This window comes from Diadema antillarum, unplaced genomic scaffold (genome assembly GCF_040938485.1).
Source record: "Diadema antillarum isolate AM-2024a unplaced genomic scaffold, OU_Dant_1.0 scf00000220, whole genome shotgun sequence".
Classification (NCBI taxonomy): domain Eukaryota; kingdom Metazoa; phylum Echinodermata; class Echinoidea; order Diadematoida; family Diadematidae; genus Diadema; species Diadema antillarum.
The window spans coordinates 758,918-782,874 of NW_027271109.1; the positions used below are offsets into that span (position 1 = coordinate 758,918).

Here is a 23,957-nt window from a genome sequence, read left to right on the forward strand (position 1 = left end):
GGCAAAAGTCGGGAATTTTGAAAATTCATTTTTTCACTGAATCACATTGCCCATTTCCTAAGCTTTACATTGATATAAACTATAAACACTTGTATTCTTCGGAACCATAAGTGGGCATAGAAAGAGAAATAAAATGCACTTTTTAAGTTGTTAGCCTGACAAAATTGCGAGAAAACAGGCTTTGAAGATTCACCTCTTTCTCAAAGACAATGTCCGAGCGGCGATGCGAGGGGAGAATCACCCATCCGTATGATGGTGCCAATCGATGTTAAGCTCCGCCTCTAGCAACCACATCGCCTTCTGATTGGCTCACTGAGAGAGTCAAATTTCCCGGCACCTTCCTCGGAGCTCAGCGTATGGAACCGAAAAACAATGCGTTTCGCTCGGGTTTGTTTACAGTACGTCTTTCAAGATGGCGAATACGATAATTGCACGTATGGTGTGCATGTACATGGGCATTTCCACGGTAACTCACGTTACATTTTGAACTCAAAATTAGGTTGTTGAGATCAATATCCTTAAAACCTAATAAGTGATATGAGTTACTATATGTGAATGAGTATCATGCACCTCCATCCTACCTCACAGCAACATTACATCCACAGACTCTTATGAGAACTATGAGAAAAAACACTACAAATGTCGGTAACTCACGTTACATAATTTGGACATGCAAAAATTTGGCATGTCTTATATTCAAAAGTTTCCTCAAACAAGAAACAGAGAGACTTTAAAGTCTATTGTGTCAAAGTCATGGACTAACAACATACATCACCGAGTATGGTAAAAATTCAAATTGTCTTATATTCTCCAGGTATCGTCATGTGAAGCGGTAACTCACGTTACAGTAACTCACGTTACAGTTTGTCCACATGATCACAAGACGATTTTTTGTCTTGATAATCCAAAGAAAACTTACCAAGACAACTTTTTTTCACAAACAAACTCCATGAATAAAGAATCTAAATTGATTTGAACATTGATCTGACAGTAATCAATCCCATTTTATCCGTGAGATTACCAAAAGGCAGGAAACTTTACATTTAGAATACCAACTTGAAGATAAATTTCATTTTTAATTGAGTCGTTTTCCAAGCTTTCATTTGTACTGAGACAAAAATTGTATTCAACAAAATGATATGAAACAGAGTCTATTTCATTAAATTACACTCTTTTCCAGTTAACAAATACATCAGAAATTGAGGATTTAATTGAGAATTTGATTTGATTGTTTTTTTATTTTACTAGATTTAAATGGATTTCAGGCTATCAAGATAAAACAAGTCATCCATAAACTATTCCATTCAATACACTGAGTCACGAGACTAGAGACCTGTACATTTAAGTAGTCTGTGGAGAGTTTAAAGGTTCAGAAATGAAATATTTCAATAAATCTTTTAACTTTTAAACAATGCAATTCATATTCCAATCATTTAATAATTGTTTGAATTACTCAATAATCAATTGTTTGTACGTTTGATTTGTTTACAAATTCTTATACGAAACTGGTACAGAAATTAGACTTGAATTACAGAAACTGCAGATAAATTTTAGTTATCTGCTACCAGTATTGATCAGTTTAATAAAACATGTTCATAAAATGTTTTAGCCTTAAAAAACAATGGCTTTGGTCTATGAAATGTCAAGTAGCCATTATTTAAATTGTACATACATGTAAAAAGTATATACCAGTATTTTCTAGAGTAATCAAGCAGACTGAAGCAGTAAATCCCAGTGAAAAACATGACTAGTAAATATTTTGTGATCAGGAGGCTAGCTATTAATATCACAAAATGTTCATATTTTGCTTTAAGGTACGTGTACATGACTGTCCAGCTCTTAAAGAAAATGTCTGATAATGAGGTTCACATTCAACAAGTTTTTGGTAATAGATCAGCATGTAAAGTAAATTATAGTAAACATGGAAAAGTTTCATTGTAGGATTTTGCAACAATATAGCTAAAACCTCAGAGTAGAATAGTATAAAACACATAAGCGTGTCAAATTCACAATGTTCAGTTCTAAAAAATCTCAGAAAAACAGCAGGAAGCGAGCTCCAATCTTAAAATTGTTCATACATGTAAATGTTTCAGCCTCATAAACAATGGCTTTGGTCTATACAGGTAGGTATAAACTATGAAATGTCATCACTTGAATTACAAAAACAAGAACTTTTCAAGAGTAATCATACAGTGATTATCCCAATCAGGAGGCTATTAATAGTCATCACAAAATTTTGATAATTTGCTGGAACAAGGTCCATGCAGCTTTAGAAGAAATGTCTTTTAACAACTAAAACCCTTTCGTAACAGATCAGTATACATGCACTGTAATATTAAATAGTAAATATGGAACAGTTTCTTTCAGAAGTTAACATGTGATGAACATGTGTAATTAATACATTGTACATGTAGACCAGTTGGTTTGGTGATAGAGAGAGACCAAGAGAATAACAATATACTGGAAATAGAATCTTAATACAAGAGTTCAGCAATCATGTAGGCCTACTCATTGGTTACTTACAATCACAACCTTCATATAATTTCTTGGTATTAAAGAAAATTCATGTCGGTAACTCGCGTTACATTGTGGTAACTCACGTTACATGGTAACTCACGTTACAATTTTAAGACCTCTGTTATGAGAATTTGAAGCAAAGACTATAGGTCCCATCATATTTCTTGGATGTGTGCTGCATAGTTATTTGATAATCCAAAATACCATGTCTCAGTTGGGCATAGTAAAATTGCTAGGTTAAAAAGTTCATGTTTCGGTAACTCACGTTACAACAGCTTCTCGAGCTATGTAAGAGCACGTTGGTGTCCGAAGTACATATCTTATATCGAGGTCTCCACTTTGTTTTCTGCTAGATTAATATATTTTTGATTTGTAAAACCAAACAAAGTTTGATTTGAGCCTCAAATATAAAAAATAATCACAAAGAGCAACAAAAATGCATTTTTAGGGATTTTTAGGTCAAAAAATGCTTTCTGGCTTCAAAAGGTGTAAAAATGCACAAAAGGGAACTTTTCTTAAAGGTAAAGTTGGTTTCACACACTTCAAACTATGGCTAACAAAGTAAGATTATCAGTTGTCCTGAAATATGCGGGTAAAATTTTGGTGGTCATGTCGCACAACTCACGGAAATGCCCACATGTGTATGGTGCACGCATTACGCAATGGCATCCACACGCCATGATCGTGTGCATGTAACAGGAGCGGTGGCGAATCCACACATTTACAAATCGCGTTTTCATTGTGGTTGATTTGTCTTTATCATTGGCGACCCTTTTGAAGGCAGAAAATTGCTAGTGCTGGCAAGGGTCACGCTTCCTGTTTGTTTTGCTTTTACAAGACATGCATGATGTTGCTTTGTTCGGTGGTGCTGTAAATTCAAACAAACAAACAAACACGACTCGTTAGCTTGGTGCGATCTTGACGTGTAGTATTTGAATATAATTGGTCACATGTGACCGCTCCTTTCCTGTCATCTACCTTCCACTGAGTCAGTCTGCTGTCATAATTTTTACTACATCTACAAGTAGACAAATTTGAGAATATTTAGTTCTCTTTTCACACGATTATGTCATGCTACATGGTAATTTTTTTTTTCACTTCCGTTGTCGAACATTGCGGTAGAATAGTTTGGATAGAAAGCCAAACGAAGAGCACGCACTACAGAGTGAGCGTATATAAACCACTACAGCAAGAACAATGGAGCATGTAATCGTGCACGCGTGGACAAAGCATTCCCCAAACGCTGCAACTGGTGTCTCCGAAAGCCGAATTATGTAAATGTATGCGACGCACCAGCCAATCGCATGCGAGACCCTGCGCCGTAGCAACACTGGGGATATTGGCGCGGCGTTCGAAAGAAGCTCGAAACTGACGAGTGCGATCCAACATAAGTTGCTTAAAATTCCATTTTCGATGGGAAAAACTTAGTCTTATGCTATGAAATTTAGTGTAGATGTAGAAAACATATCAAAGATTTGATTTCTGCAAAAAACCTAAATCGACAAAAATAATTGTCAAAATCTTTGTACCCCGCCTAGGAGGGAATTTGCTCTTGCGACTTTTGCCTGAAACCGTTGTCGCGGGTCACATATGTAATTCATGTGTGTTTGTGTAGGAGTTCTCAAGGAGTTGGGAATCCCCCTTTCCTCCCATAATTATTTTTAGAAAAATAAATAAATCACGGCGAGATTGCGTCCGTATAATAGAGAGATCCGGATAAAGGGAGGCCGGATAAGAGAGGTTCCACTGTACATGGTGACTGTGACTGTGCAGCTACTCATTCGTCTTTCACGGAAAATGGTTGCCATTTCTGCGCTAAATTCAAGAATCTGTGTGGACCACATCTGTTGACGTTTGAGGTGTTGTATAAAACAAGAGACCCGCGGGTCACGCGCTCACCTGAATATCGCAATTTCACCTTCCACGCATTCTTGCACACTCTTATCTGAGAACATTGGAAACTTAGGTCTGCATATGGATCCCCCCTCAACTCGGGGGGGGGGGGGGGGGGGCAGGCAGCCCTGGATTTGCAATGAACAAACTCGGAACTAAAGTCATCAATGTACAAACTCTTGGTATTAACTTTGCTTTATCATTTCTGGTTCTAGAGCAGAAGATTTTAAATATTCCTTAATGTGGGGGGGGGGGGTGGGACCCCTAGGGGCCTCTAAAGAGGGACATGGTGCCCATTTGAAGGAATTGAGAATCTATCCCCATAGGGATGTTACCTGCTAAGTTTGGTCAAAATTCATCATGAGGTTTTTCAAGAAGAAGATGATCATGTACAATTCAGGGTCCATTACAACTGTAGGACTTCTCCCCATCCCTCTCATGGGTCCCAAGGGGGGGGGGGGGGCACCCCTGATTCCGCCAACCCCATGAACAAACTTGAAACTACAGTCATCAATGTACTAACTCATAGTATCATCTAAGCCCTATCACTTCTGGTTCTAGAGAAGATTTTTAAAGGTTCCTTAATTTTAGAGGGTTTGGGCCCCCTGGGGACCCCCCAGGTGGGCCATGGTGCCCATTTGAACAAATTGAGATCCTATCCCCCTAGGGATGCTACCTACCAAGTTTGGTTAAAATCAGACATGGCGATCTCAAAGTGAAGATGAAAATGTACAATTTAGGCCCCATTAAGACACCTTCCCACCCCCCTCCCCTGGGTCCCAAGGGGGGCACCCCTGATTCCCCCATGAACAAACTTGAAACTACAGTCATCAATGTACTTACTCATAGTATCAATTAAGCCCTATCAATTCTGGTTCTAGAGAAGAAGATTTTTAAAGATTCCTTAATTTTAGTGTGTTTGGGCCCCCCTGAGGCCCCCCAGGTGGGCCATGGTGCCCATTTGAACAAATTGAGATCCTATCCCCCTAGGGATGCTACCTGCCAAGTTTGGTGAAAATCGGTCATGGGGTTCTCAAGAAGAAGATGAAAATGTAAAAAGTTTACGCACGACGGACGACGCACGACGGACGACGCACGCCGGACGCCGGACGAAGAGCGATCGCAATAGCTCACTTGAGCCTTTGGCTCAGGTGAGCTAACAAATAGAGTATGGTCTAACGTCTTTACTCGTGCAATGGTACAAGGCTTCGCACGAGGTGAAAGATGAGGCGCGCTAATCAACTCGGCTTCGCCTCGTTGAATAGAGCGCCTCTATCTTTCACCTCATGCGAAACCTTGTACCATCGCACTCGTGACCATTTACTATTTGTATAAGATTTGGAACGCATACATGCAGGTTTTTTCAGTCAGCAGAATAAAGTATTAAACTGGCTTTCTTTTTTCTTTTTCTTTTTTTAAATCCAGCTGACTCTGCCCTTTGAAGCATAAGGAAATATTAGCTACATTCTGGAGAATGCTTTCAATATTAAATTAGATTGCAGTGAAGATATCTTCACCTCATCACTGTCTAGTTGGTTTGGACACAAAAATAACATTAATAAAGGGATGGTCAGTTTTGGTCGAGATGGGGATTCAGGTTTTAACTTTTTGCAAGACAATTAGAAACTAGAATGTGTATGAAATATTAAAGAGCATACAATTCTAAAAGGAATTAAAAGTTCATTATATGAAAATTGGTTTCGAAATGTCGAGAACCTCAAAAATAAGGGGGTCCCAATAAAAGGTGGGTCCCATCTTTTATTACGACAACTTTGTTTTACTTTGTTTTTTGACACCTCAGTCGTTTCAAAATTGATTTTCATCAAATAAACATCAAATTCTTCTTAGAGTTTGTATTCTCTCTAATATCCTAAATTTGTGGTTTCCAACTAACTTGAAAGAAAAAAAAAATGTTAAAATCTGAATCCCCATCTCAACCAAAGATATACTATTCGTTTAAAAGATATTTGGGTAGATAACTGAAAAAAATTCAACCCTTTTATACCTTAAATGTCATCTCTGACTGGTTTATGAATTAATGCAAAAATATCTTTTGTTGCAAACGATGTACATTGTAAGCTTGTCTTCTTGATTTCATCTCTTTCAAAAGGGTATTTAGCGAAGATCTGCGTGGGTGTATCTGAGGAAGGTGCTACCACACATTGCTTTATCATCTCGGATCAAACTCTAGCAATTATTGAGTATGTGTCTGAATTTAACAATTATTATGCACATATACATATAACTACACTTTGTATTTTATATACAGTATGTATGTAAAGAACATGTACAGGATAGATAATGGTAGATAAGTGCAGTATGTCTTTCATTTCCCAAAATCAAATTGTTGTTGTTTAAAGATGTGTTATTTTAATTTTATGAAGTAAAACAAATTTGATGTTCAAAGTGAAAAAGTCTTCAAGAAAAATGCACAAGTTGAAAGCCCAGTTTAACTTGGACCCTTTACACACGCGTTACTTGGGGAATCATCTGAGAAATTTACCACGAAATCAAACGTGGAACACCAACAAAGTATTTCTTTCAAACTAGTGAATGAGCTCCAAGTTGAATTTCTTTGATCATCATTTCAGCTCTTCTTGGGTGGAAGTATACATTATGGCGCATAACTACATGTGTGAACGGGGCCCACAAGATGTCGTGTTGGCACTCTGGCCTTTGCCTTTCACCCAGGAGTTTAACCACGGTGCCTTTCACACTATGACATCACCCAGGAGTTCTTGGGGGCACTCAGGGAGTTCACTAGGGACAGTTCAAGCCCAAAATTTCTGAAAAGTCACCCACCATTTCGGCAGGGATTTCACCCACGAGACCATTCATGAGTTCTCTCCAGGGTTCATCCGGGTGCACCTGTGTGATATATGCTACTTTAAAGCATGAAAAGGGTATTACAGTATAAATCAAAGTCCCTATTACGATTATGCACTATATAAGGTAATCTTTGCCATGCTTCACAATCTGTAGTATTGTACACTGTATTATTTTCAAAACCCCATTAAATGGTAATATTTGCCATGCCTTCAAGACTATTGTATTGTACTCTGTAGTATTTTCCAAAATCCCTGCATGCAAAAAGATTTCTCTCTGTAACAGCCTTAACTTAGAGTAGTATTCAAACCACAGATCTATGCCTCTTTGCCAATGTTATTTCATGCTTTTTATCTTTTTTTTTCTTGTCTCATCAATACTTGTACTGCACTCTTTGAGTCTTCTTTATAGGCAATAAAGCAATGTACATGTACAGTATGTAATATATGACCTTAATTTACAAATATACAAGTGCATGTAGCATACACACCAAGGCTGCTCATTAAAAGGCAAAATATCAATATTCACAAATAAAATGCAAATCACTGACTAAAAATGAAAGCTACCCATATGTGAACATTTACAAAACACAAAGATAGGGGAAATTTCTGTTTCATTCCAGCATGTGTCCGTAAAACATATCAAGGAATACCAGTATGAAACAGTTAACATGCACATATAAACACACACACACACACACACACACACACACACACACAAACACACACACACACACAGATGACTGATATATTTATTTGTTTCAGAGAAATACGTGTGAATATTTGTAGGATAACCAATGAATGGCATACTTGATACATACAAACACTGAAACAGCACTTTTAAATATATATCTTCTTTTACTCTGTAACATCACATGATTTTCTGCAATTAGCAACATCTGGTTGTGTGTACAAAATAAAATGACACAGGGTGACAGAAATGAGATCAACAGAATTGAAGCTGGTGCATTTGCCTGTGACATCTTGATATATGCTGGGATCATACTGTATCTTGCAGTACACACATAAATTATGGGTATAAACATCGTGCAGTAACCTACATACTTGTGACCTTCCATCACAAAGCCCACAAAATGTCACCCACATTGATTTTTCAGTGAGCCTGACAAAAGGGGCATATAACGGAGCACTACGAAAAATGGAATGGGAAAAACTTTTGTGAGGCCGAGTCATTTACGTAGCTCGTAGTGTTGCAAGATCACATGGTCTATCATTGTTAATATTTTGCAGTACATGTACTGCCCACATTTTTTTTTTTTCAGTGAACACAGGACACTTTCCTTTAAATCTTGCATAAAAAGCAAATCCCAATGAGGTTACATCTAAAGAAACAAACAAACAAAAAAAAACCTGCCATAAATTTAGATGGAACAAAGCATGTAGCCTATAGGCCTACGCCATACAGGTATTTGAAATCCATGTTTTACAGTACAGTTGAACCTCTCGTATCCGGACAAGTCGGGACCAGGGCTCATCCGGATAAGGGATTTGGCCGGATACGGGAGACTCAATGCTTTATACATGTACATATACATGCACAAGTACTGATGTAGCCCATTGTAGTACCACATTGTAGTAATGTGTATACTGCAACCTTTTCATTGTTACATTTGGGGATGTTTTGGGATGTTAAAATGTCTGAAGATAAACAATTTGGAAGGAAATTTTGTAATGTATGTTAATCATGTTGGAAGTAATATGTAGCCTAATTCATGTGTGTTTGTGTAGGAGTTCTCAAGGAGTTGGGAATCCCCCTTTCCTCCCGTAATTATAAAAATAAAAATTAAAAAATCACGGCGAGATTGCATCCGTATAATAGAGAGATCCGGATAAAGGGAGGCCGGATAAGAGAGGTTCAACTGTATATCAAGTCCAGAGTTAGAAACAGTACATATTGTACCAATGCTCCTTTCAAACTGCAAATGACTTTCCATAGCAGCCATGATGAAAATTTGTAAACCTTTAAATAAACAAAAACAAAGCAAAAACATGCTTTACACTTGTTGAGCAAATGGACAAGATTTCCTGGAGTCTAACATGAATATCTTATGATTTATTTACCAGAACAGTAAATTCTAGCCACCAAAAGCATGCAGTCACTGATATTTGTTTGTGTGTTTGTTTGTTTGTTTGTTTTTATAGCAACTTGACAATTTTTATAACATTCTTCCAGAATCCAAGGTTACCTTGCTGAAAATCGTAAGATACTTCTCTGAACTTTATACCAGGGAATTACCATGACACTGCTTACTCATAATCTATTATGATTTATAGCTTAAAGTTCAATTTCAGTTCATGTTTTCTGTTTGGGTTACATCAGGTGGGCTAAAATTACCAAAAAGACAGATCTGTTTGAAGTCTGCCATGAAAGCACAGAAAGGCAGTAGTAAAAGGTCACACACCAATTTAGGTGTATTATTACCTCCGCCAAGGGAGGAGGTTATGTTTTCGTTAGCGTTGATTTGTTTGTTAGTTAGTAAGTTCTTTAGTTTGTTAGTTTGTTTGTTTGTCCATGTGCAAAATAACTCAAAAAGTTGTGCACGGATTTGGATGAAACTTGCAGGAAAGCTTGAGAATGACACAAGGAACAGATGATTAAATTTTGGTAGTGATCTGGAAATTTTTATGGATTTTATGAAGGATTTTTGATATTTTGGCAGGAAGGGTCAATGAACTTGGGAGTTCAAGCTGCGCATTTTTGAGGTTTTCATACGTGCAATGAAGTGCGTGCTCTAGTTTCTGCTGGGGCGAGGCGCGCCGCGCAGCTGAGGGTTTATGACGTAACAAAGGCTTCAATATTGCCAAATCCGACAATTTTTCAGCACGCATACGTATGGTTGGAAATCACTGATCTCTTTGGAAGAGCAAGATCATCATCGGAAAGTAGCTGCTTGGCAGAGGTCTGCGCTCTCAGAGCGCTTTTCTAGTTGAACACGTTGCCAATTTGACAGAATCACTCAATTTATTTTCACATGTGATAAATGATCATGTTACTCCCACAAATCCATTTTAATATATTCACCCAAACTGTTACTTTTAAGTGTAGGTAAGCAGCAAGTTTTATATTCCTTCTTTACTATCCCTGCCCAATGTAAGCAAGAATATACTGGGACACACATGCATGGATACTCTTTATAATGAAATGTAGCCATTCCCCTTGAAATCATTTCTTGAAACAACACTGTGTGCTTTAATGTTAACCATTGAGGACCGGCTGATTTTGCAATTTAACACATATTTCCCATAGACACCTGTCCAAGCGAATACTCGGGACTAGTCTTCAACGGGTTAACAAGGGAATAGAATTAATATTCAACAAACCTGCATAACCAATGTACTTCCTAAACAAATAGAGGAACACACCATAAATAAACATGATACACTACCTGTCACATAGTACAGTATAATCATGAGTTCAGTCATTGGTCAAGTAGGCCCTATGTGATTACACATACACCAAGTAAACTACATTTAGCATGACATGCAGCTTATTTCAAAGACTGACACAGTCAGAAAATCAAATCGACTGAAAATCAAATTATTTCTGCCCATCCTATGGAAGTCCTGCAACTTATGATGAAGGGAATGACCAACAGATCTTCTGGTTATAGATAACGCCCCCCCCCCCCCCCCCCCCCCCCCCGCCATTTGGGCAATGCTTGTCTGTAATACAAAACGAATTATCACACAGTCGCTACTATGATGATGAACACTGCGTACGCTGTACAGTACATGTACCTGCCTAGGGTACAAGCCATGGCATACTGTATGCACGTACTGGTACGTATTTATATGGATCATGTGTGTCAGTCAGGTGTGTGTGGTGTGTGTGTATGTGTGTGTGTGTGTGTGTGTCTACTGTACGTTTGAGCTTGTGTGTGTGTGTGTGTGTGCTTTGCTGGTACAGTGAATACTGCGTGTGAATGAGCCATGCCATTCAGCACTCATACGTACGTATACACACACAGGCACACACAGGGGGCAGGCATTATATCTCTCTCCGCACCTGATGACACAATGCTGTGTATATCCTTTTAGCTCAAACTATGCTGGTAGACACTCGCTGCTGATATAATATAAATTTACAGACACGTGTTCCCTACATGGCGTGTGCATTTATTTTGTGCCACACGCTTACACGTACACGGTTAGAGTTCAGAGTTCGGAACAGAGTTCGGTCCAACAGCAAGAACTCCCAGCATGACTGGGCGCAACTGCCTCAGCAAAGTGCAAATGTGTTGAATACTCAGAAGAAAGACGCAGACATTTAACCAAACTAAACAGCCAACTACATTGTGCAGACTGCAAGCACAATTTGTAGATGAATAAAAAAGAAGACACAGCTTGACTGCAGAAGGTGCTAAATCCATTTTTCATCAACGGAGTGTTTTGCAGCATGCAATTCTAATAGGAATTTCAAAGTTTATTTGATGAAAATTGGTTTTGAAATGGCCGAGATATCCAAAAACAAAACAAAAACAAGACAAAACAAAGCAATCCTAAAAAACAGCGGGTCCCACCTTTTATTAGAATCACTTTGTTTTGAATATCTTGGCCAAATCAAAGTCAAATTCTATCAAATTCATCAAAACAAATTACAACAATGAGTTGAAAAATTAAAAAAATTAAGCCTCTCAGTCAGGTTACATTGCAATATTGTACATTGCATGAACAGTCTGAACTTGGAACATGGAATTTCTACCTGACTAAACACTCTCTGTATAAAACAATCTCAAACAATTTTTTTCGTCCTGCACTTTTGTCCTGCTCAAGGACTAGATGACTAGGAATGTTTTTCTTTTTTAATTTTTAAAGATCATACAACTTTACAAGGCAGAAGAATTTCAGCAAGCCTTACCTCTTCTAGCATGTCCGGTTTGTTCCATGATCTGGCATTGTACTTGGCCTTGGCTGGTGACTGCAAAGTAAAAGAAGAAAACATGTATACACATTATTGGTTTCCTTGGAAACAAAAGATCTGAGGATGCATTTTTCTCCACTCACGGTACATCTCTCTACCCCAACAAACTGTAAAACATGATATTTTTGCGGCATGAAATTTTCATGAATTGGAGCTGACAGCCTTTTTTGTAGCATGAAATTTTCGCGAGTTGTCTCTAACATTCAATGCGTACAGTGTAGACAAGAACTTTCACATGCATTTTAATTTCGTGAATCTTGGCTCTCGCGAAATTCGCGAAAATTAAAATGCACGCGAACAATCCTTGTTTTACAGTATTCTGGCACAAATAAACCCCACCCACAATTGTTTCTGTTGACTCATTGATAGTGAGACCACAGATATGCGGTTTCAGTTTACACTTCTGTACGCATGGTTCTGGTACATGCAGCTATTTCGCAAATCTTGCGAGTTGACTCATAATCACAAAATTGATAACTCACAAAAACAATGCCATCCAGAACACAAATTACAATGTATGCTCTGGGTGTAATTTCCAAAGTGAAAAATCCCTACTTCATCAAAAAAAAAGGGGTAACACATGATTGTATTTTTCATTCCATCAAGTTTACATGCGTTTCTATTGCCAATTCAATCACTCATGAATAATGGGTCCAAACATGCTAAATACAGCATATGGCCTATACTGTACTTCGGTATGTATAAAACAACTAATGTTGCATTGGCCCTTATACAGTGCGTGTATTGGCTGAAATAAATGCACCAGGAAATGGCAGAGAACAAGTCAAAATTGTGAAATACCACATATTTGCAGGTTGCAATTATCTGTAAGCTTCTCACATGTACCCAACTGGCACCATACATATTGTAAATGTACAATGTATAACTGTAGGTACCACCTACAGTATATTCAGAAGAATACATGACCCCTCCACATGTTTGGGGCAATATTCCTTGTCATAGTCTTTATTTTCTGATTATTTCGCCTGACATCAGGATATCAAAATCTGATACATGGAGTCCTTGACGGATCTTGAGATGCCCCCACCTTCTACAGTAATTCACAAATTTTACAAGCTATGCTTTTCTTGTGAATTCCTCTTTTCCATGTAAAGTTATAAATTAAGATTGTATTGCTTACTTGTTTATTTATTCAAACCAGCGTTAATATCATCATGATACTTGTATTCATGTTTTGTTGAAAATTACGTGATTGAAAGTTCCTTTTGATGTTATGTATTCATGTAAGCGTTATGTATATTACTTTGTATTACTTTATATGGAAATGAAATCATTTTGAATTGAATTGAATACTGATGATGCAGTTAAAATCTAGTCCATGGTTTCAGTGCGAATTTTGGCTTCATAATCATACAGTGTATATGCCTGTGACACATCTAGTACAATATGTACTGTAACATGCTGACATGTACGTGTGCACAATTTAGTCTACTTTATGCTTTTCTTTAATAGTTCATGGACTTATTAGTAAATTTAAACCATGAATTTGATTTAAACAACCTTGTGAATTCAAGCCCAGAGGATTGCACCGTGCATACAACTACAGTACATGGCATTTAAACTAAAAAAGGGGGGAATTAGAAAAAATATAGTTTTCTGAAGTACATTTTACACTGCCAGAAAACCAGAATCATTCCTGTTTACTTGGTTTTTTTCTTCTCCAGGAAGTGTGCATTCACAGAAAAACCCAGAATCTTTCTATTTTTTTATTTTAGTTTTGTTTTTTGTTTTTTTTGCAGGAAATGCAAATGTGCCAGGGAAACAGGAATATATGTGTGTGTGTGTGTGTGTGTGTGTGTGTGTGTGTGTGTGTATGTGTGTGTGTGGTTTTTTTTTTAAGCAATGCCCATGCGCAACTTGCCGCTGCATTCAAGTGGAGACAACCAACACGAGTGATTTTTACATAGCAATCAGTGGTGCACATCAGTGGTGCAGATACGCAGGCAGGAGATTCCCTGCACTTTAAAGGTATAATTTACTATTGGGAGCAGTGATTTTCAAAATGTTCATGTTGATTCACATTTGATGCATATATGTGTCTAGAGGTCAGTTGTATCACAAAACATCCTATCTATATACATTTCACAATAAAGCCTAAAATATAAGGAGATATAATATCACTTTTTTTCTCACTGAACCATAACTGTACATGTAGACAGTTTAGTCTAGAAACAATTTTATCATAACTATTGTTCACATTTTGTATATTCAACAATACTTATCATTGAGTATAATGATTAAAATTTTTACAGATTGTTTCTATCCCTAACTCACATTTCTGAACTATTTTGAAGCACTAAAGCTAGGTTTTTATTTCATCTGCAAATGGTAAATAAAGCATTTAAGGTGGCTGTCACATGACCAAAAAATGGAGTAAAACTGCTGAGCTGCAGAGTAAGCATTTACATTGGCCAAAAACTTAAATAAAAAAGTCTTTCTGGAGGAGGTTTTTTTGATTCTCACATACCAGTAGTTGCCTAGCAACCTTAGGCAAAAAACTGGACCATATCAAAAGCAATGTTTTTGTTGGCAATATATGCCCTTATCAAAAGGTTTCAAACTTCCTGTATGCCTTATATTTTTCCCTTGGTTTTATTTTGTGCAAATTTCATCAGTCGACTGATATTTCTAAATTCAACAGCAAACCAAAACCGTTCTGTCTCCAGTAATACAATGCAACAATACGGTTCCATGGCGGAAAATTCCTGATCTGTGCTTCTTGATTAAGGACAATACACATACCTACAAAATCAAAAATGCACTGCTTTGGTCCTTGATCGTAAACTAACTACAGTGTACATGTATGATGTACTCACAAAGTTGTCTATTACAAGTCCTGATGGACAAATTAATAGGCTTATATATATGGATGTACAGCATTCTTAAAGGACAAGTCCACCTTCATAGACATGTGGAATGAGTGAATGCAGCAATATTAGTAGCACAGATCAGTGAAAGTTTGGGGGAAAATCGGACAACCCGTTCAGAAGTTATGAATTTCTGAAGTTTCTGCTCAGTCACCGCTGGATGAAAAGACTACTACACTGTGTGATGTCTATGTGTACAATGATATAAAGAAAACAAAGAAAATTTACCATATTTTCACATTTCTCGCATAATAAAAGAACGCTTGACTTGCCACTTTCAGAAGGCAGGGGGAATAATATTACCCTTAACATACATCAGTGACAGGTTGAGGAAATGTGCATTTTTTTCAAAAAATTGAAATTCTGTGAAATTCTCTTTTTATTTTCCTTGTATGGTTGTACTGATGTGACATCATACATTTGTACACTGTAGTAGTCTTCTCATCCAGCAGTGACTACACAGATGATTTAAAAATTCATAATTTTTGAACGGGTTGTCCGATTTTCCCCAAACTTTCACTAATGTGTTCTAGTTAGTTTGCTGCATTCACTTAATCCACATGTATATGAAGGTGAACTTGTCCTTTAAGGGAGAAGGAGGGCCCGACAGCAAAGTGAAAAGGACTACCTGTAATCATCTCAGGCCCTGAGGTGAAATTTTGTTAGTAACATCCTACAGAAGGTTGCCACAATCTCCGATGTCTTTAGGAGCAAAAGTTTATCCACGTTGTAGATGAAGATGACCTCTCTCAATCATCCAATTTTTTCTCCTGGTTTGGGATATTGATGAAGGCAAATTACCCTGTTAACAAGGTGCTGGTGAATTCACAATTAACATGATCAGCTCACTGACAAGGCCCTGTTGATTGAACCACATGACGTCACAACGGAATAATGTGCGGTGCAGCAGGACACATGCGTGCGGTTTAATAACACGAGTTTAGTGGTCAGTGGCTACATTGGTGCCATAGATGTTCATTATCATGACGGCACAATCTTGCGACCAAATAGCGCTAAAAATTCACGCCCATGTCATAACTGTTATCAATATTCTGGTAATTATTTGTCAACCATTATTTCTACCATGACCCGTGAATCGACCCATACTGTCTAAAACAGCCTTAAAACACAGTGACGTGCCACCATTCACCATAATCAGGTAGTCTTTCATACATTATGATGAAACTGTAAAACAAGGAATGTTTGCATGCATTTCTTCGCATAATTAAACGCACACAAAAGTTCTTGTCTACAGTATATAATGTGTTGAATGCCAGTGACAATGCAGAAAAATTTTGTGACGCAAAAACGGCTGTCGGCTCCAATTTGCACAAATTTCATGCTTTACAGTATATTTTAGACATAGTTGTATTTAAGCATACCATATAGAGTAACTACGGCAGTATGCGGCCGTGTAGCCGTTCGCGGCAGGTACAGCATACACGGTAATATACCAGTAAACACAGCACTGCACTGTTACATGCACACTACACATATACTAACACACTAGCAATCAACAAAAACCAACCGATAAAATGGGCACGATCTCTGACGAAAGTAAAATTTTCTCACCTAAATGACAACATATCGCATCCAAAATGAAATTTTCGGTACTTCTTAACATAAGTTAAGAAACAATGGTCCAAGAAACTGGATTTTTTGTCGTTTTCTCAATGTTCATGGATTTTGAAAACATATCCTCACGTAAAATAGAACTTTCGCGAGCCGATGTGGGCCGCCATTTTTTTCGGAAAGTGGATGTTACCATCGAAAAAAAATGAGAAAAACACGAGAAAGACATCAACAACACCGCCAGATTTACGATCTTGTTTGCGGCCAATGCATGTGCGCCCGCTATTTTCACGTGCTTTCGCAATGGGAATTGGCGCTTGCGCAATGTTCGCGGGACATGTGAAGGCGTTCAGCTACAGATCGCGGGGCACGCGCGTAATGCATAGGGATTGTACATCGTGCCGCAAGCAGAAATACTACGTCGCATATTGCCCTTATCGGCGAAAATTGTGCCGGGTTTTGCCCTGGTAAATCATGAAAACTGCGTTGGTCAATGGTAAATTTCTTTTATGAAAACCACTGCGTTAATGAATAATCTTGTCTATGATATATGAAATGGTTGAAAATAATTTGCCTGATTTGTTTACAAGTTGGAAAAACCCTTAACAATGCTTAAACTGCCGCAAACGGGATATTTTACTCTAGTGGAATTTAATAAAAATAGGGCCTCATGAACAAAGTTAGGATAAATAAAAGGTTTACAATGTATTATGTAACCATGATATTGGTAGGAATCATTAAATGCACAGTGGATGAGGTGGTAATGTATTACTTTGAGCACAAGACCCCCACTCACCTGCACATGGTAATCTTCACTAAATTCCATTTTTTCAAGAAAAAATAAACAGTACTTGTTCAACACACATCAAAAGTTTTGTTGTGTTGCAGAAAACTAGTAATGACAAACTATCTACAAACTACTTACATTGTAGGACAAGACACAAACTCTTGGAATTTCCAAACTTTGCTAACTTTCATATTTGAATGTGTGATTTGGTGTAACTTCGAGCTACCCTCCTGCCTGATATTTGTAAGCGTTTAACCCTATTCTAAAATATGCACATGGTCAGTATACTGTAATCTCACATTTTCAAATACAGTTGAACCTCTATTATCCGGCCTCCCTTTATGCGGATCTCTCTATTATACGGACGCAATCTCGCCGTGATTTAAAAAAAAAATAATAATTACGGGAGGAAAGGGGGATTCCCAACTCCTTGAGAACTCCTACACAAACACACATGAATTACATATTACTTCCAACATGATTAACATACATTACATCAAATTTCCTTCCAAATTGCTTACCCTCAGACATTTTAACATCCCCAAACATCCCCAAATGTAACAATGAAAAGGTTGCAGTATACACATTACTATCAGTGGTACTACAATGGGCTTCATCAGTACATGTGTATGTATTGTACATGTATAAAGCATTGAGTCTCCCGTATCAGGCCAAATCCCTTATCCGGATGAGCCCCGGTCCCGACTTGTCCGGATACGAGAGGTTCAACTGTGTCTTCATTGTCTTCATGGGGGAGGGGGGGGGGGGGGGGGGGGGGACAGCGTACTGTCATTTAGTTGTGGCCACTAAATTGTACAGTACCTCTTATTCTTTTCGCATTTTTCAATATTCATCTTCACATTTTCCATGACTGAACATCCTATTTCTTTTCCATCTCTACACTGTCTAAGTTGTATTTCCATTTTTCTTCCCTGTCTCTCACCATACAGCTATTGTCATATTTTCTTTGCTATTAATTTTGATAAAGCACATTAGTGCCAGACTCTCATGCTATATTGTACGTCTGCATGATACCAGTAATCTGTCTGTGGAAGAGCAATGTGTTTCCTTTTGTCGAGCTACAGTACTCTCACAGTGAAACTGCAGTCCACGTTCATGTTGACATTTTCACTTGAGAGGAATCATAAACTTGAGAATAATGCTGTATCAAAATTATGAACAGAATAAGACATTTATAGCATTTTAGAATTGTTCTTGTTTTCATAATATTAATAGTCCTATCGGTTACCATCATACAATGTGTTACACGCATATAAGATGACATACTGTAATGGCGTTATTTCCTCATGGGGAGGGGGGGGGGGCAAACCAGTACGAGACTTGAAAAAACAGTAAAATCATTACCTCATGCTGTACTTAGTACACACTGTTCTACACACTACTATAACAGATTGTGACTGACAATGCTTTCCTTGAATATTTATAAGTGAAACTTTAACCCGTTGAGGACGAGACTATGGGAAATGCTGTTGTAGCAAAATCAAACCGTCCTCAATGGGTTAAAATTCCATACAGTGTAATCTTCCTATACATTGTAGTCTCACCTCCATGACACTTTCACTGCCCTGTTTGTCTTGACTTTACTCCTTTTATTTAAATGAAGTCAACATTGAGATGAGATGGAGTTCCCTTTTCACAGGAAATGCATCTTACACTGTAGATCAGTTGGATCATCAGTATTATACGCTTTGTATACATGTACAACAGTGTATGTATCTGAAATGCTCAAGTATTGGATCAGTGAAGATTTGTTCAAAACTGGATGAGTATCACAAAATGTGCGTGCTGGTATTGTACGTCATCTGATGTAGCATTCAATTTGCACGTGTACATAGTAAGAGCCATCGCAGTCACATGATTGTGCCATTGCTGGAGCAGCAATCCTTGTTTGTTTTCAGTGTGTTAGTAGTATCATTAATTTCATATGAACATATCCTTGTTCATGCCCATTGCTAAAGGATACATTCAAGGCGATTGTGACATCACACATCATCTATAACTGTACCACCAGAAACATTTGCAGCATGAAACTGTTGCGAATCGGAGCTGGTGGCCTTTTTCATGGCATGAAACTTTAGCAAAACTCTACTGGTATTCAATGCATTGTGTGGACAGATACGTTCACATGCACTTTAATTTTGCAAATCCTGACTCCTCCTGAAAGTTTCACACACGTGAAAATTCCTGGTTTTACAGCAACAAGAATCAATGTAAGACCAGTCCTTTATTTTAAAAAAAAAAAAAAAAATCATAACAGGAGCCATCAGACTGCAACATAGTCAACTGGACAATGTCTACCTTCTACTTCATACATGTATGATCATGAAACCTGCGATCAGTATGACCCTTTTTGTATGAAGATGAAGTTCAATGATTTGATCTCTGACCATTAGGGCTGACATTTGACCCCTGCTGCATGGAGGAAATAGGCCTACATCCCAAATACCAATGTCTAGATGCCTCATACAACATTACACTCCCAAAAGAAATTCCTTGCAAGTCATGGAATAGAAATATGACGTAAATCACATGTACATTCCAACATTTATCCAAGAGGCCACTTACATCTGGGCATTTTCAAGGTAATGGGACCCCCCAACGTTACATTTGGTGTTTCGGACATATCCACAGTGCTTTACATTCTAAATGAAATACAATGGCTTTAAGTGATTCCTGAATAATATTTTTTTCTTTAAATGAGTCACTTATATATTTTTTTATTTCTGCAAATTGAAGATGAAAATTTCATGTGAACGTATGTAACAGGTGGACAGACATTGGTGTACTAATGTATGACGGTCAAATTAAGTATCTTCCATGGAAAATGATCCTTTGTTTACTAAATGAACTGATATGGATGATAAGAGATAACATCATCCAAAGAAATCAAATTACCTGTGCATTAAGGTACTTTTCTAGAGTTTAGGCTGAACGTATGTAACATGGACGGACAAAAATGTAACGTCCACGTCTGTCCACATGTTACATACGTTCGTTTTTTCTACAAGTGTACTATAGTGCACAGTTAATTTAAATTTTTGGGGTGATATTGTATCTTCTTATCCATATCAGTTGTTTTAGTAAAGAAAAGCTCATTTACCATAGAAGGTATTTAATTTGACTGTCATGCATTAGTACACAAATGTCTGTCCACCTGTTACATACGTTCACTATTTTTACGTTTTTTGAAATAAATTTTTATAGATAGCCTGCTTGGAGCAAAATCTGGACAAAGTTATCTCTCCTAGGTGAGCTTTATACAGTGCTAAAGTGTTTGGTGGGTTATTCACATTGGAAACATAAGATTACCTAGTGTCTTTGAAATGGACCCCATTACTGTGAAAATGCCCATCTATACCGACAAAATATTTTACCTACATGTACCTACACCTTGCACCTATACCTTGTAACCTACAGGCCTACATAATTGTAGATGACCAAATTGAAAAAAAAAGAAGTCTGAACAATTGTTTCAATTTGATACTTAAAGCCATTATCACCTCCGCGAAGGGAGGAGGTTATGTTTTCGGTACTGTTGGTTTGTGTGTTTGTTTGTTTGTTTGTTTTGTGCAAAATAACTCAAAAAGTTTTGCACGGATTTGGATGAAACTTGCAGGAAAGGTTGAGAATGACACAAGTAACAAACGATTAAATTTTGGCAGTGATCCGAGAATTTGGGGGGAATTTATGAAGGATTTTTGATATTTTGACAGGTAGGGTCAATGAACTTGGGAGTTCAAGCTGCACATTTTTGATGTTTTCATACGCGCACTAAAGTGCGTGCTCTAGTTTCTGCTAGGGCGAGGCGCGCCGCGCAGCTGAGGGTTTATGACGTAACAAAGGCTTCTATTATATTGGGAAATCAGCGATTTTTCAGCATGTATACCCATGGATGTGGAAATCACTGATCTCTATGGAAGAGCCAAAAGAGCTTTTGCCAGTGGTGGAGAGGAGAAAAATCTCATTGGGAAGAGCAAGATCACCGGTGGAAAGTAGCTGCTTGGCGGAGGTCTGCGCTCTCATACCCCGTTTATACTAAGGAAAAAGGGGTTCTGAAGCCTGCTATAGCAGCCTCGAGCCGTCTTTCAGCTCAGTATAAACAGACAGAATTCAGAAAAGGAGATCCCATCAGGTCGGGTTCTGAAACCACCTACAGGGGGAGGTTTCAGAGGCGGCTATAGCCGCCTCTAGGAGGTTCAACTGCAGTATAAACGCATAGGGGGTTCGAGAAGCTGCTTTTTGGCCGACCTGGAGGTAATTGCCGAAGGTCATCGCCTGCTTACATAAACAACCCAGACATCTCGACCAATCCCCGCTGCAGAAAGCCTTTCAACTAGCACACTTTCACTCAAAATCCAGCGCCATAAATCACAGTGGAGGAGAAGGTGTGGCCTGCTAGGGCCTGCTAGGGTCTGCTTTTGGCGAGCAGTATAAACAGACGAGAGGCTGCTTTTTCAGAGTGGGCTTTCGAACCTCCTCGAGGAGGCTCTGAAACCCGCTAGCAGTATAAACGGGGTACAAGAGTGCTTTTCTAGTTTACCATTTGCAGATGAATAAAAACCCAGATTTAGTGTTTCAAAATAGTTCTAAAATGTGAGTTAGGCATAGAAACAACCACATGTTGTGACAAGAGACCAGGGGTGGGGGGGGGGGGGGGGGGGGGGGTCTCGTGCTCACCCGAGTATCGCAAGTTCACCTTCCATGCATTCTTGCAGACTCTTACCATTAGAATATCAAGGAGGTTCGAGAAATGGAGTCACAACAGTCTTAATCGCTTTGATCCCATGCTTGAAGCTGCCACTCAAAAATATTTGAAGTATGTGTCAAACTGGATCTGCCGCTCAGACGCGAAGACAATTGACTTGTGTCTCATTGCATAATCACCAGCCACTTTCCCAGGAAGATATGTCTTTGTGATGGTAATTTCTTTTCGCTATCCCTACTTACAAACGATGGGCTGTAGACAATGGTAAAGGCACGGGAGTGTGCAAATAGAAATTGCTCAAATATTGCTGAAACAGATATCAAAATTGCTCGACTGTACGTGTCTGTACGCTAATCTGATATATCAATTTATAAAGAACTATACTTGAAGATGATACCATATTAGTTTCATTTGGCGGAATTAAAGAGAAAAGTGATAAAACCGGCTTTCCATGAGGGTAAAATTTCAAATACTTTCACAAAATACAGCTCAGATTTATACTTTTGAACATATTTTCGAACAGAAATGACTTTTGCTTTATATGCTTTATCATTAGGTGAAATTTCATTGCATTTGATATATAAACGAGCAGCATACAATGTTTACCCGATATTATGTTAGCATTAAAAATGAATCTTCAGATTGCTCAGAAAGATGGCGGCTTCAAACATCGAACATCAAAGACACAAATGCACCTGTAGAATTCTTTTGTCCATCCATAGAAAACTGACAGCTGATTGAACAAGAGACCTGGGAGTCTCGCGCTCACCTGAGTATTGCAAGTTCACCTTCCATCCATTCTAGCAGACTCTTACCTGAGAACATTGAAAACTTGTCATGGGGGTGGCTTTGAGAGCTACCCCCATGGGGAATGGGGGATGAGTTGGGCCCCCCTAGGGAACGCCCAGACGGGGCATGGTGCCCATTTCATGGAATTGAGATTCTATCCCCCTAGGAATGCTACCTGCCAAGTCTGGTGAAAATTCATCATGGGGTTCTCAAGAAAAAGATGAAAATTTACAATTTGGCCCCGATCTAGGCCTCCCTGGGGCCCTCTAAGTGGAGCATGGTGCCCATAAGATGGGAATGAGATTCTATCCCCCTAGGGATGCTACCTGCCAAGTTTGGTGAATATTCATTTTGGCATTTTCAAGAAAAAGATGAAAATGTACAATTTGGGCCCCATTAGGATCCCTCCCCACCCTCCTCCCCTGGGTCCCAAGGGGGGCACCCTGATTCTGCCATGAACAAACTTGAAACTACAATCATCAATGTACCAACTCAAAGTATTAACTTAGCTCTATCACTCCTGGTTCTAGAGAAGAAGATTTTTAAAGATTCCTTAATTTGGGGGGGTTTGGGCCCCTCTGGGGGGCCCCCAGGTGGCGCATGGTGCCCATTTGAAGAAATTGAGATCCTATCCCCCTAGGGTAGCTACCTGCCAAGTTTGATAAAAATCGGTGGTGGGGTTCTCAAGAAGAAGATGAAAATGTAAAAAGTTTACGCACGACGGACGCTGCACGATGCACGAAGGACGCCGCACGAAGAGCGATCGCAATAGCTCACTTGAGCCTTTGGCTCAGGTGAGCTAATAATTAGAGTCAGTTGTAACTCCATCTCTCGAACCTCCTTGCTCTTACCTGAGAACATTGGAAACTTGTGGTGGGGGTAGCTTTGACAGCTGGCATGCTACCTGTTAAGTTTGGTGAATATTCATCAAGGGTTTTCAATGATTATGAACATGCACAATTTACATCACCATTTGGACCCATCCCACTCCACTCGATTGGGTCCCAAGGGGGGTAGG

General features: G+C 38.5%; 1 protein-coding gene across 1 annotated transcript in view; it reads right to left on the minus strand.

Moving 5' to 3' along the window:
- LOC139724546 (wings apart-like protein homolog) overlaps positions 1-17,463 on the minus strand; it is a 50,504-nt gene extending 33,041 nt beyond the window's left edge. The window contains exons 1-2 of the mRNA XM_071635680.1: positions 17,434-17,463; positions 12,115-12,174 (exon numbers count right to left, since the gene is read on the minus strand). Of these exons, the coding sequence (XP_071491781.1) occupies positions 12,115-12,174; positions 17,434-17,463 (90 nt within the window). The remainder of the gene's footprint in view (positions 1-12,114; positions 12,175-17,433) is intronic.
- Positions 17,464-23,957: the final 6,494 nt, after the last annotated feature.